This window comes from Salvelinus alpinus, chromosome 6 (genome assembly GCF_045679555.1).
Source record: "Salvelinus alpinus chromosome 6, SLU_Salpinus.1, whole genome shotgun sequence".
Lineage (NCBI taxonomy): Eukaryota > Metazoa > Chordata > Actinopteri > Salmoniformes > Salmonidae > Salvelinus > Salvelinus alpinus.
In genome coordinates, this window is record NC_092091.1 from 77,956,616 (window position 1) to 77,970,118 (window position 13,503).

A 13,503-nucleotide genomic window follows, 5' to 3' on the forward strand; every position below is an offset into this window, starting at 1 on the left:
TAATATCCACCTTCAGAATAAATAAACAATCAGCTGGGCAGCACCTCCTACCTGAGAGTTGATCTACCCTTTTGTCTCCCAGGGTTTTAACCTTCTTGGCTATGATATTTGTCAGTTGCCAAAAAATCTAAGTAATTTGTTTTTTACTAAATCAAATCAAACTTTGTTTCGGTTGCATTTAAAGTTTGATTTAGTCATGTTCTTTAACTTAGATGTTTGGTTGAGATGTAGACGTGTATCCCACAAATCAATTATTAATTTGTAGACAAACTGAAATTAAATCCAGACAGTGGCACAGATGGAACAATCCAGGCAGAAGATAAATCACCTTCAAATGTTTCTATGTGACTGACTTGACAACCAAACACAATTCAATATCTCTTTTGAAATACAATAAATAGCCCAGTTCAGTCTCTAACTGAACCAAAAACTAAAGTTAAAGGATGGGATTAAGCCAGTTGTTCAGATGGAGCTATCCAAGCAGTACTTACATCTCATTTAAAGTGAGAATCCTTCATTGAAACAATAACAAAGCAGAGCACCCCGCTTCAGTTTTGATAAAAAGCTGAGGGATGGGCCTGGAGAAATGTAACCACTCAAATGCATAGACAGAGCTATGGATGCATGGACTGACCATTGAGGATATCTACATTATAGACCATGTTGTGTAACTTCTGTTTTTAGCATATTTCTTCCCATATCGAAAGGAATTGCAAGCTGGCTTTTTCTACTTTTCTACTACTATTCTAGTGTAACACTAACAATAATGTATTTTCTCTTAGTACTTCCTGCTCCAGACCAGCTGACTGTTGACTCAGTGGACAGCACATCAGCTGCTGTTAGCTGGAGCCAGCCACCAGGATTGGACCAAACCCAACATCATTACCAGATCTCTTACCACTGTCCAGGGACAGAATCACACATCATTACCACATCTTCACACAGCATCACTCTCTCTGACCTGCAATGTGGTACTCAGTACTCTGTCACTGTCTGCACTGTGCTGGAAAATGGAAAGCAAAGTCAACTGGTGTCAACAACCGTCACCACAAGTAAGGAATTACCCTACTAAAGTATTTTCTGGGCAAAAACTGGTTGAATCAACTATATTTAAACATAATTTGTCAACGTATTGTGACATGGAAAATACATTGGATTTGAAAAAAGTAATCAACAAACTGTTGTTTTGACGGGAATGTCGGAGTGGCATAGACAAAAAAATACATATTTGATGGTGAATTTCCTGGATCTTTCCTGTTTCCTGATCTTAATTTCTATCTACAGGATTCTGTCTCAGGGAGCTGTTGTCAAAGACTGGACTAGAAGGTCATTATGAAAACAAGCTGACGTTAAGTAATGTCCTTGAGATAAATGCTGATACTACTTCAGATGAACCTCTTACCACTATGCAGTCACTTCCAGGGGCCTTCCTGAAGAAATTAATGATGGCAAATCTGAATGCTAGGAGTGTGACACTAAAAAGTGACACTGATGAGAGTGACTCTGAAAACAGTTATGCAATTAATCCATTGGACCTGATTACAGCCCTGTTTCTGTGTTCAGATGGTTTCCTGCAGCAGGAGATGGTCCAGAAAATGTCCATGTGTCAGTTTGCTGTTCCTCTCCTGCTGCCCAACTGTGACACAGAACAAAGCACGTTGATGCTGTGGGCCTTGAGGGACATAGTGAGGAAGTTTAGACCCTCTTCCCAAATGGACACAAAGTCCTTCATAGAGGAGAGAATTGTACTCTCTGATATTCCTATGGTGTCCTTTGTTAGGCTAGGAGAGAGCAACTTGTCTAAGTCTAATATGTTGAACAAACTGCTAAGTAATCCTGACACATTTGTCCATCGTGATATGGACTGTGGTGATGTACCTCGGAAGATTTCAGATGGTCTAGTTGAAATCAGCTGGTACCTCCCATGTGGGAAAAGAAACATAGACAGGTTCACTAAGCCTGTGGCTTTTGCCAATCTGAGAGGAGACATCAGGTCCTTTAAGACACAGTTTTCCTTTCTGTGTCAAACATCAGCAGCAATTTACATGTTTAGTGATGAATTAGAGCCGGATTCTGAGCTTTTGAAAGACATAAACACAGAGTTATTTCTGGTTGTTAACTCTCAGAGAAAAACATTCACAGGAGACAAAGTAACACATGTTATAGAAAAGAAGGGGAGGAATGAAGCAGCATTTGTAAAAACCCTGCAGTCATCTGTTGGTGATGTAATTGAAAATTGCCAAAACAAACTGACAATTGAAAAAATGGATGTTATTGCTCGTCAGAGTGGGATTCTGGTTGATGAAGACAGTGATGAGTGTCGGAGTGCCAGGAAGATGGCAGATAAAATCACCAGCAACATCACAGACACAATTACATTCAAAGACAAACAGCTACCCTTACAAGGGCAAATCTGGAAAGAGCTTTCCCAGTTGGAGAAAGAGAGATGTAGACTGAGAAAACAAGGGGATCAAGACACTGAACACTACAAGAGCTCTCTGAAGAAAAAGGAAATCGAACTCAGAAAAAAGCAACAAAGCTTTGATATGACAGAGGCAATGACAAATTTCCTAATTGGCATGTCAAGTTCAGAAGTGGAGCGATCCTATTTCATCAAATGGATGCGGATATATTTGGACAATATGTCACGGAAGAATCTGTCTGGTTTACGAGAAAAGTATAAAATGCTCCAGGAAAAAGAATCTGCAGATGAAAAAGACATTGCAGATTTGGAAAGGCAGAAAAAAGACATTGCAGATTTGGATAGGCAAATATCTGACGGTTCCCTGGGACTTGAACACTTCCTGCGTGAGTTGGGCCAGTTATATGAAGCTGCCTGCTCCCTCCCTGAAAGTAGCCTACAAAGGAAACAGATGGAGCATCTCCCTGGATTGTGTGCTCAGATGCTGTTGGATGGTTTCCCCATTGAGCTTGTGGACGGAGATGCATCAAATATCCCTCTGAAATGGATATCAGCTGTACTGACTCAGCTTCATACTCTTGTAAAATCCAACAGCAAGATCCGGGTTGTAACAGTTTTAGGGGTCCAAAGCACTGGAAAGTCTACTCTCCTCAACACCATGTTTGGGGTCCAGTTTGCTGTCAGCAGTGGAAGATGCACCAGAGGGGCCTTCATGCTACTGATTAAAGTCAACAAAGAACTCAAGGAGGAGCTGAAATGTGACTTCATCATGGTGATTGACACAGAGGGGTTGAAATCACCAGAGTTGGCTCAACTAGATCATAGCTATGAACATGACAATGAACTGGCAACACTGGTGATTGGACTCAGTGATGTCACAATTATCAACATGTCCATGGAGAACTCCACAGAGATGAAAGACATTCTGCAGATTGTTGTTCATGCTTTTATCAGGATGAAGGAAGTGGGGAAGAAGCCAGTGTGTCATTTTGTGCACCAGAATGTGTCAGACGTGTCTGCACATGACAACAACATGAGGGACAGGAAGAAGTTGTTGGAACAGTTGAATGAAATGACCCAGGCAGCAGCCAGAATGGAGAAGAAGGAGAATATCACCAAGTTCACTGATGTGATGGAGTATGACCCACACACAAGCAGTTACTACATCCCAGGACTCTGGCATGGGACTCCCCCGATGGCTCCAGTCAATGCTGGCTACAGTGAGGCTGTATATGACTTCAAAAAGAGCTTGATGAAAGATTTGAGAATATGCCCAAAAAATGATGATTTGACACATTTCATGAAGTGGACAGAAAGCTTGTGGGAGTCTGTTAAATTTGAGAACTTCATCTTCAGTTTCAGAAACAGCTTGGTTGCAGATGCGTACTCCAGATTATGCTCTGAGTACAATGGTTGGGAATGGGCCTTCCAGAAAGAGATGTATACATGGATGGTGAGTGCTGAAACCAACATTTCTAATTTTGGCATGACAGTTCTTAATCACCAGATCACCATAAGAGATGTGCTAAAAGACTTGATGACAGAAGCATCCAAGAAGCTTGCAGAGGGAGAAATGGAAATCCAAGACAATCTAGTAAAATACTTTAAAAAGCAAGATGGCCATGTCAATCTGGTGGAAAATTACAGGGAAGGCTTTGTGTCCAGTGCCAAAACACTGAAACGAGAGACAGAAAACACAGTGAGTAACGTTCTACATGGAGCTGTTGAGATCAGAGAGGGAATGACCCAACTGGATGACATCAAGAGTTCACAGGCAAATACAATGGAGAACATGGTGCTGGCTTTGCTGCAGACCTGTAAACAGAACAAATCTGATTTATCAGAACAGGACCTCATAGAAGAGTTTGAAAGAATGTGGAAGAAAACTCTGTCTGAGATCAAATTCAGAGGACTCAGAAGAAGAAAGATTGCTCAGGATGCCTTCAGCATTTTACAATATCATTTATCTACGAGGTCGGGTTATGTCCGAAGTTTGTTGGATGGAAACAGCTTGGTTGATTTTGGGAAGAGGCCATTTGTTGTAGAGTCAGGGGATTGGTGGCAGAAGACTAAGGAATTTATGATTATCTGGAATAGAGATGTCAGGAAGAAACTACAAGACTTCTGTAATGACATCATAACACAGTGTCAAGAGTTTATAACGCAGAAGGTGAATAGCAAAACAGATTACCATGACACTTACATCAAAGAGCTTCTTGATATAATTGATAAAACATCGCAACAAAACAAGAAACTTAAAGTTCCTGATGAATGTGAGGTTAATCTGAAGCTGCACATCTGTGGCATAGCAGCGAGAACATTTCAAAAGAAGCATGATGATTTAATTGCAGTCAATGATCCCCGAAAATGTCTGGAACAGTCTAAGAACAAGTACCTTACTGACTTCATAGACTTGTTTCATAACCGAGATCAGTGCCTGAAGAAAGCTGAAGAGTTCACAAAGCTCTTACTGCCAGCTGTACAGGACTATGTGACCAAAATGATTGGTCCTGATGTAGTTGATGAAGTGAAGACAGGTGAAGGGTCAGAGGATTACAGCGCCCGAGGGGCTTTCCAGTTCTCCATTTTAAAACAGCTACTGATGGATGGGAAATATGACGGGAACTACAGAGAATACATAAACCATTATGAAAAGTTTGTGAAGAACTGGCTGTTTGACCGAATTGTCCAACAACTCTCAAAGGAATGCAGACTGGAGAAGTTGGAGAAGAAACATCTTTCAGCAATAGTCAAGATAATCACTGATACAATTTCTAACATCAGAAAATCACACAGCACTGTAAAAGATATTAAGACATTCATTCAGAACATGTGCAGTGCCCTTGGAAAGAAGCTTGTCTTCCCCAAGGATGGTCTGGATTTGATCATGACTCTGAACTACTCTGATAATACAGAACAGTTTGCTGACTACCTAACAGATTATGTGGGAGAAATTAAGCAGTCACTGGCAGCTGAGTATGATAAGGGAGGAGACATCAAAGAGAGACTCAGATCTCTGCCATTCAAGCCTCAGGACAAGATGTTCACCAGTCTGTTTGGCTGTGGGGAGGTATGTCCCTTCTGCAAAGCACCATGTGAAGCAGGAGGGAAGGAGCATAGCAAACACTTTTCCTCCATTCATCGTCCACAAGGTGTCCGTGGTTTGAAGGACAAAGACACAAACGTGTTAGTGACTAATATATGTTCCTCTGATGTGATTAGTGAGAGCCAATTCAGGACCTCCCTGACAGAAGGCAAATTTCACCCCTACAAAGACTACCAGAAATATTACCCTCACTGGATCATAACTGGAGATCCCAGCATCAAGGCTTCAGACTACTGGAAGTATGTGATGGCCACATACAATGAGAGAATCGCTAAAGACAAACATGTACTTCCTGCTGATATCCCAGAGGACTGGACGACATTAACACGTAATGATGCATTGAAGAGCTTGAAAGAGTCTTTCCACATGAAAGACTAGTCTCTAGTTGTTGACATGCAACCATTTAAAGATGTCCGACTAGACAACCAGAAATAACTATTATGTCATGGATATTTAACAGAATCAAAACATGAAGGGACAGTTTTTGAAGTAATGTGCAGATTGAGCAATACCCAATGCAATTCTGAAAAGAACAACTGCAGCACGGCAAGTCACATTTTCAGATACATTGATAAATGATATGAAATCTTGGCAATTTACAGATCTGATGTTCCATAATGAAACAGCTAACACTGAGTTTAATGGGATATTAATACATTATTATAATCAAGTAATACAACATTCAAATCATGATTTTGATGTAAGCAAAGAGTTTTTAGCAAATTCAGAAATCCTACAAAATGCGAGAGAAGTCAACATGAACACCAGCAGGTTAACCAACATGATTTTTGTGACTTGATAATGTCCATGAATAAACAAACACAATACACAGGTAACTAAGGAGCTAGTCTGACATTGTTCATTCAGTTTCAGTTAGAATAATTATATTTCTCTCATGTACTTAACCTATGGCTTGATATGCTTTAATCACAGATTAATGATTAGAAGGGCTGCACGATTCAGTGGTAAACAGTTGATCACATATTAATGATTAGAAGGGCTGCACGATTCAGTGGTAAACAGTTGATCACAGATTAATGATTAGAAGGGCTGCACGATTCAGTGGTAAACAGTTGATCACAGATTAATGATTAGAAGGGCTGCACGATTCAGTGGTAAACAGTTGATCACAGATTAATGATTAGAAGGGCTGCAGGATTCAGTGGTAAACAGTTGATCACATATTAATGATTAGAAGGGCTGCACGATTCAGTGGTAAACAGTTGATCACATATTAATGATTAGAAGGGCTGCATGATTCAGTGGTAAACAGTTGATCACAGATTAATGATTAGAAGGGCTGCACGATTCAGTGGTAAACAGTTGATCACATATTAATGATTAGAAGGGCTGCATGGTTCAGTGGTAAACAGTTGATCACAGATCAATGATTATGAAGGGCTGCACGATTCAGTGGTAAACAGTTGGCTTTTCTTTCTGTTATTTTACCTTTTACATTTTCATCTTAAAGTAAATTTTATTTAGAGAATATGATTTGTTGTTTCATATACAGGTTTTACACATTTATTGGTCTTTCAATGTATTTACTTCAACAAGAATGATTACTAAGTAGACTTAAAAGATAATGTTTCTAATTGATCACACCTTCAAATAGTGATTTGTTCAATGACTTCATTGCTTTGAAGACATTAGTTTGGATACAGTGTAATTCCTAATCAGTGTACATCAGTAATGTAACTTCATTAATTCTGCTTGATGTATGTAGTATGTTTTGAAGTACTACTTAGTGACCATCAGTAATGTAACGTCATTAATACTCTTCAGGTATGCTTGATGTACAGTATATAGTATGTTTTGAGATACTGCACTGTGATTATTGTTTTGGATGATTATGAAGGTATTGATGATGCTGATGACTGTTTGCATGTATTATGACGATGTTTGTTGGTGATGGTGATTTATAAATATGGCAGTTGATGAAGTTTATATTGTTGTTGATGATGATTTCATTTTTGTTGTTGTTGATGATGATGATTTCATTTTTGTTGTTGTTGATGATGATGTTTCATTATTGTTGATGATGTTGATTACTATGATTTTCTTTTTTGTTGTTGATGATGATGATGATGGTGATGATGGTGGTTTTATTTTTGTAGTTGAGATGTGAGATGCAGGAAATGGCTTCTCTATCACCATGATGAAGGTAAATCAAGTTGAGTTGATATAGTTTATATCTTACAAATTTTATTTTTCATCTGCAGTGAACACACACATACAATATACTGTAGTCTGTAGACATATTGTGAAATCATGGAAATTGTTGACATTGAAAGTTTTAAAAAACTTTCCAATTTGTATTATGTTGTTACTAGAGGAAAATGAATCAATTAAAATCATTATTTGGTTTAAAAACATTATTTGGTGTCATGACAAATAGCTATTAGAGAAATAAAGGCACACAATGTGCATATGTAGGGATATGTATCAATCGTCTAAGAGCAGGAGTGCTGATCTAGGATCAGGTTGTCCCTGTCCTTGTCCCTGTCCATCTTATTCAATGGGATCTAAAAGGCTAAACTGATCCTAAATCAGCAATGTTAATCTGAGACGCTTAATGCATTATTCTGTCCCTGGTGATAATAAATGCCAGAATTGACCAATAGATGGTGGTGTGGGTATGGCATATGTGGAAATGTAACCAAATCCAATCGACTTAAAAATCCCTCTCTCCCATTGAACTGCTTGGAGAAAAAAACGTCACAGGTGAAAACAATATGGAGGAAGGAGGCTCATCATTAGACTGGTTTAACTTTCACCTGGTCAACTCTTTCAGATCAGTGAAGGAGAGGACATATGTTTAGACAACTGAGAAAGAGCCCAGGTGTATGTGGTTGTGTTGTTGAATTAAACAAGTAGTCCTTGGTTTAATAATTAAAGATACATTCTGGGATTTGAAAAACACAACAGTGTCCCTGCCACTTGTTCAACAGCTAGTTCAACTCTCTTTAATTTCAACTAGTCATCTCTCAGATCTTTGCCCTCAACAGACTCATTGTTCTCCTGTTCTTCTGACATCTACACTACTATAACAGGTCAGTTATCTGGTGATAGTATAGTGTTCTGACATCTACACTACTATAACAGGTCAGTTATCTGGTGATAGTATAGTGTTCTGACATCTACACTACTATAACAGGTCAGTTATCTGGTGATAGTATAGTGTTCTGACATCTACACTACTATAACAGGTCAGTTATCTGGTGATAGTATAGTGTTCTGACATCTACACTACTATAACAGGTCAGTTATCTGGTGATAGTATAGTGTTCTGACATCTACACTACTATAACAGGTCAGTTATCTGGTGATAGTATAGTGTTCTGACATCTACAATACTATAACAGGTCAGTTATCTGGTGATAGTAGAGTGCTCTTACATAGAAAACTAGTAATACAACACTGGTCAAAAAAAACTAGTAATACAACACTGGTCATAGAAAACTAGTAATACAACACTGTCCATAGAAAACTAGTAATACAACACTGGTAATACAACACTGGTAGTACAACACTGGTAATACAACACTGGTAATACAACACTGGTCATAGAAAACTAGTATTACAACATTGGTAATACAACACCGGTAGTACAACACTGGTAGTACAACACTGTCATAGAAAACTAGTAATACAACGCTGGTCATACAACACTGGTCATAGAAAACTAGTAATACAACACTGGTGATAGAAAACTAGTAATACAACACTGGTCTTAGAAACCTAGTAATACAACCCTGGTCATAGAAAATTAGTAATAAAACACTGGTAATACAACACTGGTAGTACAACACTGGTAATACAACACTGGTCATAGAAAACAAGTAATACAACACTGGTCATAGAAAACTAGTAATACAATACTGTCATAGAAAACTAGTAATACAACACTGGTAATCCAACACTGGTAGTACAACACTGGTAATACAACACTGGTAATACTGGACTGGACTGGACCAGCTCAAGATCTACGCTAAGCGGGAGTCCCAGAGGGCAGGATACGTAGAGCTGGCCCTGCAGGCCTACGAGCAGACTTCCGCAGAGAGCTCCTTCTGACCGTCATGCATCACCACACCTAACCACTGGAGAGCTCTGTCACATCACAGCATAGCTCCATCTAACCGCCATGCATCACCACACCTAACCACTGGAGAGCTCTGTCACATCACAGCATAGCTCCATCTAACCGCCATGCATCACCACACCTAACCACTGGAGAGCTCTGTCACATCACAGCATAGCTCCATCATTTAGTCCTTGAACTATGGAGCTCATATGAAACACTTGCAAGCCAAGTGTCCATTGCCATTGAACGGTGGAACAAACTCCCTCACGACGCCAGGTCAGCGGAGTCAATCACCACCTTCCGGAGACACCTGAAACCCCACCTCTTTAAGGAATACCTAGGATAGGATAGGATAAAGTAATCCTTCTAACCCCCCCCCCCCCTTAAAAGAGTTAGATGCACTATTGTAAAGTGGTTGTTCCACTGGATATCATAAGGTGAATGCACCAATTTGTAAGTCGCTCTGGATAAGAGCGTCTGCTAAATGACTTAAATGTAAATGTAAATGTAATACAACACTGGTCATAGAAAACTAGTAGTACAACACTGGTCATAGAAAACTAGTAATACAACACTGGTAAAACAACACTGGTAATACAACACTGGTAATACAACACTGGTAATACAACACTGGTCCTATAAAACTAGTAATACAACACTGGTCATACAACACTGGTCCTATAAAACTAGTAATACAACACTGGTCATAGAAAACAAGTAGTACAACACTGGTCATAGAAAACTAGTAATACAACACTGGTAATACAACACTGGTAATACAACACTGGTAATACAACACTGGTCATAGAAAACTAGTAGTACAACACTGGTCATAGAAAACTAGTAATACAACACTGGTAAAACAACACTGGTAATACAACACTGGTAATACAACACTGGTAATACAACACTGGTCCTATAAAACTAGTAATACAACACTGGTCATACAACACTGGTCCTATAAAACTAGTAATACAACACTGGTCATAGAAAACAAGTAGTACAACACTGGTCATAGAAAACTAGTAATACAACACTGGTAAAACAACACTGGTAATACAACACTGGTAATACAACACTGGTAATACAACACTGGTCCTATAAAACTAGTAATACAACACTGGTCATACAACACTGGTCCTATAAAACTAGTAATACAACACTGGTAGTACAACACTGGTCATAGAAAACTAGTAATACAACACTGGTCATAGAAAACTAGTAATAAAACACTGGTAATACAACACTGGTAGTACAACACTGGTAGTACAACACTGTCACAGAAAACTAGTAATACAACACTAGTAATACAACACTGGTAGTACAACATAGGTCATAGAAAACTAGTAATACAACACTGGTCATAGAAAACTAGAAATACAACACTGGTAATCCAACACTGGTAGTACAACACTGGTAATACAACACTGGTAATACAACACTGGTAATACAACACTGGTCATAGAAAACTAGTAATACAACACTGGTAGTACAACACTGGTCATAGAAAACTAGTAATACAACACTGGTCATAGAAAACTAGTAATACAATACTGGTAAAACAACACTGGTAATACAACACTGGTAATACAACACTGGTCATAGAAAACTAGTAATACAACACTGGTCATACAACACTGGTCATAGAAAACTAGTAATCCAACACTGGTAGTACAACACAGGTCATAGAAACCTAGTAATACAACACTGGTCATAGAAAACTAGTAATACAATACTGTCATAGAAAACTAGTAATACAACATTGGTAATCCTACACTGGTAATACAACACTGGTATTACAACACTGGTAATGCAACACTGGTCATAGAAAACTAGTAATACAACACTGGTAATACAACACTGGTCATAGAAAACTAGTAATACAACACTGGTCATAGAAAACTAGTAATACAATACTGGTAAAACAACACTGGTAATACAACACTGGTAATACAACACTGGTCATAGAAAACTAGTAATACAACACTGGTCATACAACACTGGTCATAGAAAACTAGTAATCCAACACTGGTAGTACAACACAGGTCATAGAAACCTAGTAATACAACACTGGTCATAGAAAACTAGTAATACAATACTGTCATAGAAAACTAGTAATACAACATTGGTAATACAACACTGGTAATACAACACTGGTATTACAACACTGGTAATACAACACTGGTCATAGAAAACTAGTAATACAACACTGGTAATACAACACTGGTAGTACAACACTGGTAGTACAACACTGTCACAGAAAACTAGTAATACAACACTGGTAATACAACACTGGTCATAGAAAACTAGTAATACAAACCTGGTCATAGAAAACTAGTAATACAACACTGGTAATACCACACTGGTAATACAACACTGGTCATAGAAAACTAGTAATACAACACTGGTAATACAACACTGGCAGTGCAACAATGGTCATACAACACTGGTAGTACAACACTGGTAGTACAACACTGATAATACAAACCTGGTCATAGAAAACTAGTTATACAACACTGGTAATACAACACTGGTAGTACAACACTGGTAGTACAACACTGTCACAGAAAACTAGTAATACAACACTGGTAATACAACACTGGTAATACAACACTGGTAGTACAACACTGGTCAAAGAAAACTAGTAATACAACACTGGTCATGGAAATCTAGTAATACAACACTGTCATAGAAAACTAGTAATAGAACACTGGTCATACAACACTGGTCATAGAAAACTAGTAATACAACACTGGTCATAGAAAACTAGTAATACAACACTGGTAATACCACACTGGTAATACTACACTGGTCATAGAAAACTAGTAATACAACACTGGTAATACACCACTGGTAGTACTTAACTGGTAGTACAACACTGTCACAGAAAACTAGTAATAAAACACTGGTAATACAACACTGGTAGTACAACACTGTCACAGAAAACTAGTAATAAAACACTGGTAATACAACACTGGTAGTACAACACAGGTCATAGAAACCTAGTAATACAACACATGTTATAGAAAAATAGTAATACAACACTGTCATAGAAAACTAGTAATACAACACTGGTAATACAACACTGGTAATACAAACCTAGTTATAGAAAACTAGTAATACAACACTGGTAATACAACACTGGTAATACAACACTGATATTACAACACTGGAAATTCGACACCGGTCATAGAAAACTAGTAATACAACACTGGTAGTACAACACTGGTCATAGAAAACTAGTAATACAACACTGGTAGTACAACACAGGTCATAGAAACCTAGTAATACAACACTGGTCATAGAAAACTAGTAAAACAATACTGTCATTGAAAACTAGTAATACAACATTGGTAATCCAACACTGGTAATCCAACACTGGTATTACAACACTGGTAATACAACACTGGTCATAGAAAACTAGTAATACAACACTGGTAATACAACACTGGTAGTACAACACTGGTAGTACAACACTGTCACAGAAAACTAGTAATACAACACTGGTAATACAACACTGGTAGTACAACACTGGTCATAGAAAACTAGTAATACAACACTGGTCATAGAAAACTAGTAATACAACACTGGTCATACAACACTGGTCATAGAAAACTAGTAATACAAACCTGGTCATAGAAAACTAGTAATACAACACTGGTAATACAACACTGATAATACCACACTGGTAATACAACACTGGTCATAGAAAACTAGTAATACAACACTGGTAATACAACACTGGTAGTGCAACAATGGTCATACAACACTGGTAGTACAACACTGGTAGTACAACACTGGTAATACAAACCTGGTCATAGAAAACTAGTTATACAACACTGGTAATACAACACTGGCAGTACAACACTGGTAGTACAACACTGTCACAGA

The 13,503-nt window shown here is 38.3% G+C and overlaps 2 protein-coding genes across 6 annotated transcripts in view; one reads left to right on the top strand and one right to left on the bottom strand.

Annotated features, from left to right (window-relative positions):
- The window catches only part of LOC139579463 (receptor-type tyrosine-protein phosphatase H-like), a 307,157-nt gene that overhangs the window by 133,970 nt on the left and 159,684 nt on the right, over positions 1 to 13,503 (bottom strand). The window lies entirely within an intron of this gene.
- Positions 1,287 to 7,883, top strand: LOC139579457 (interferon-induced very large GTPase 1-like). The gene has a single exon (XM_071408139.1). It carries the CDS (start codon positions 1,407 to 1,409, stop codon positions 5,904 to 5,906), a length of 4,500 nt encoding a protein of 1,499 aa, XP_071264240.1. The 5' UTR covers positions 1,287 to 1,406; the 3' UTR covers positions 5,907 to 7,883.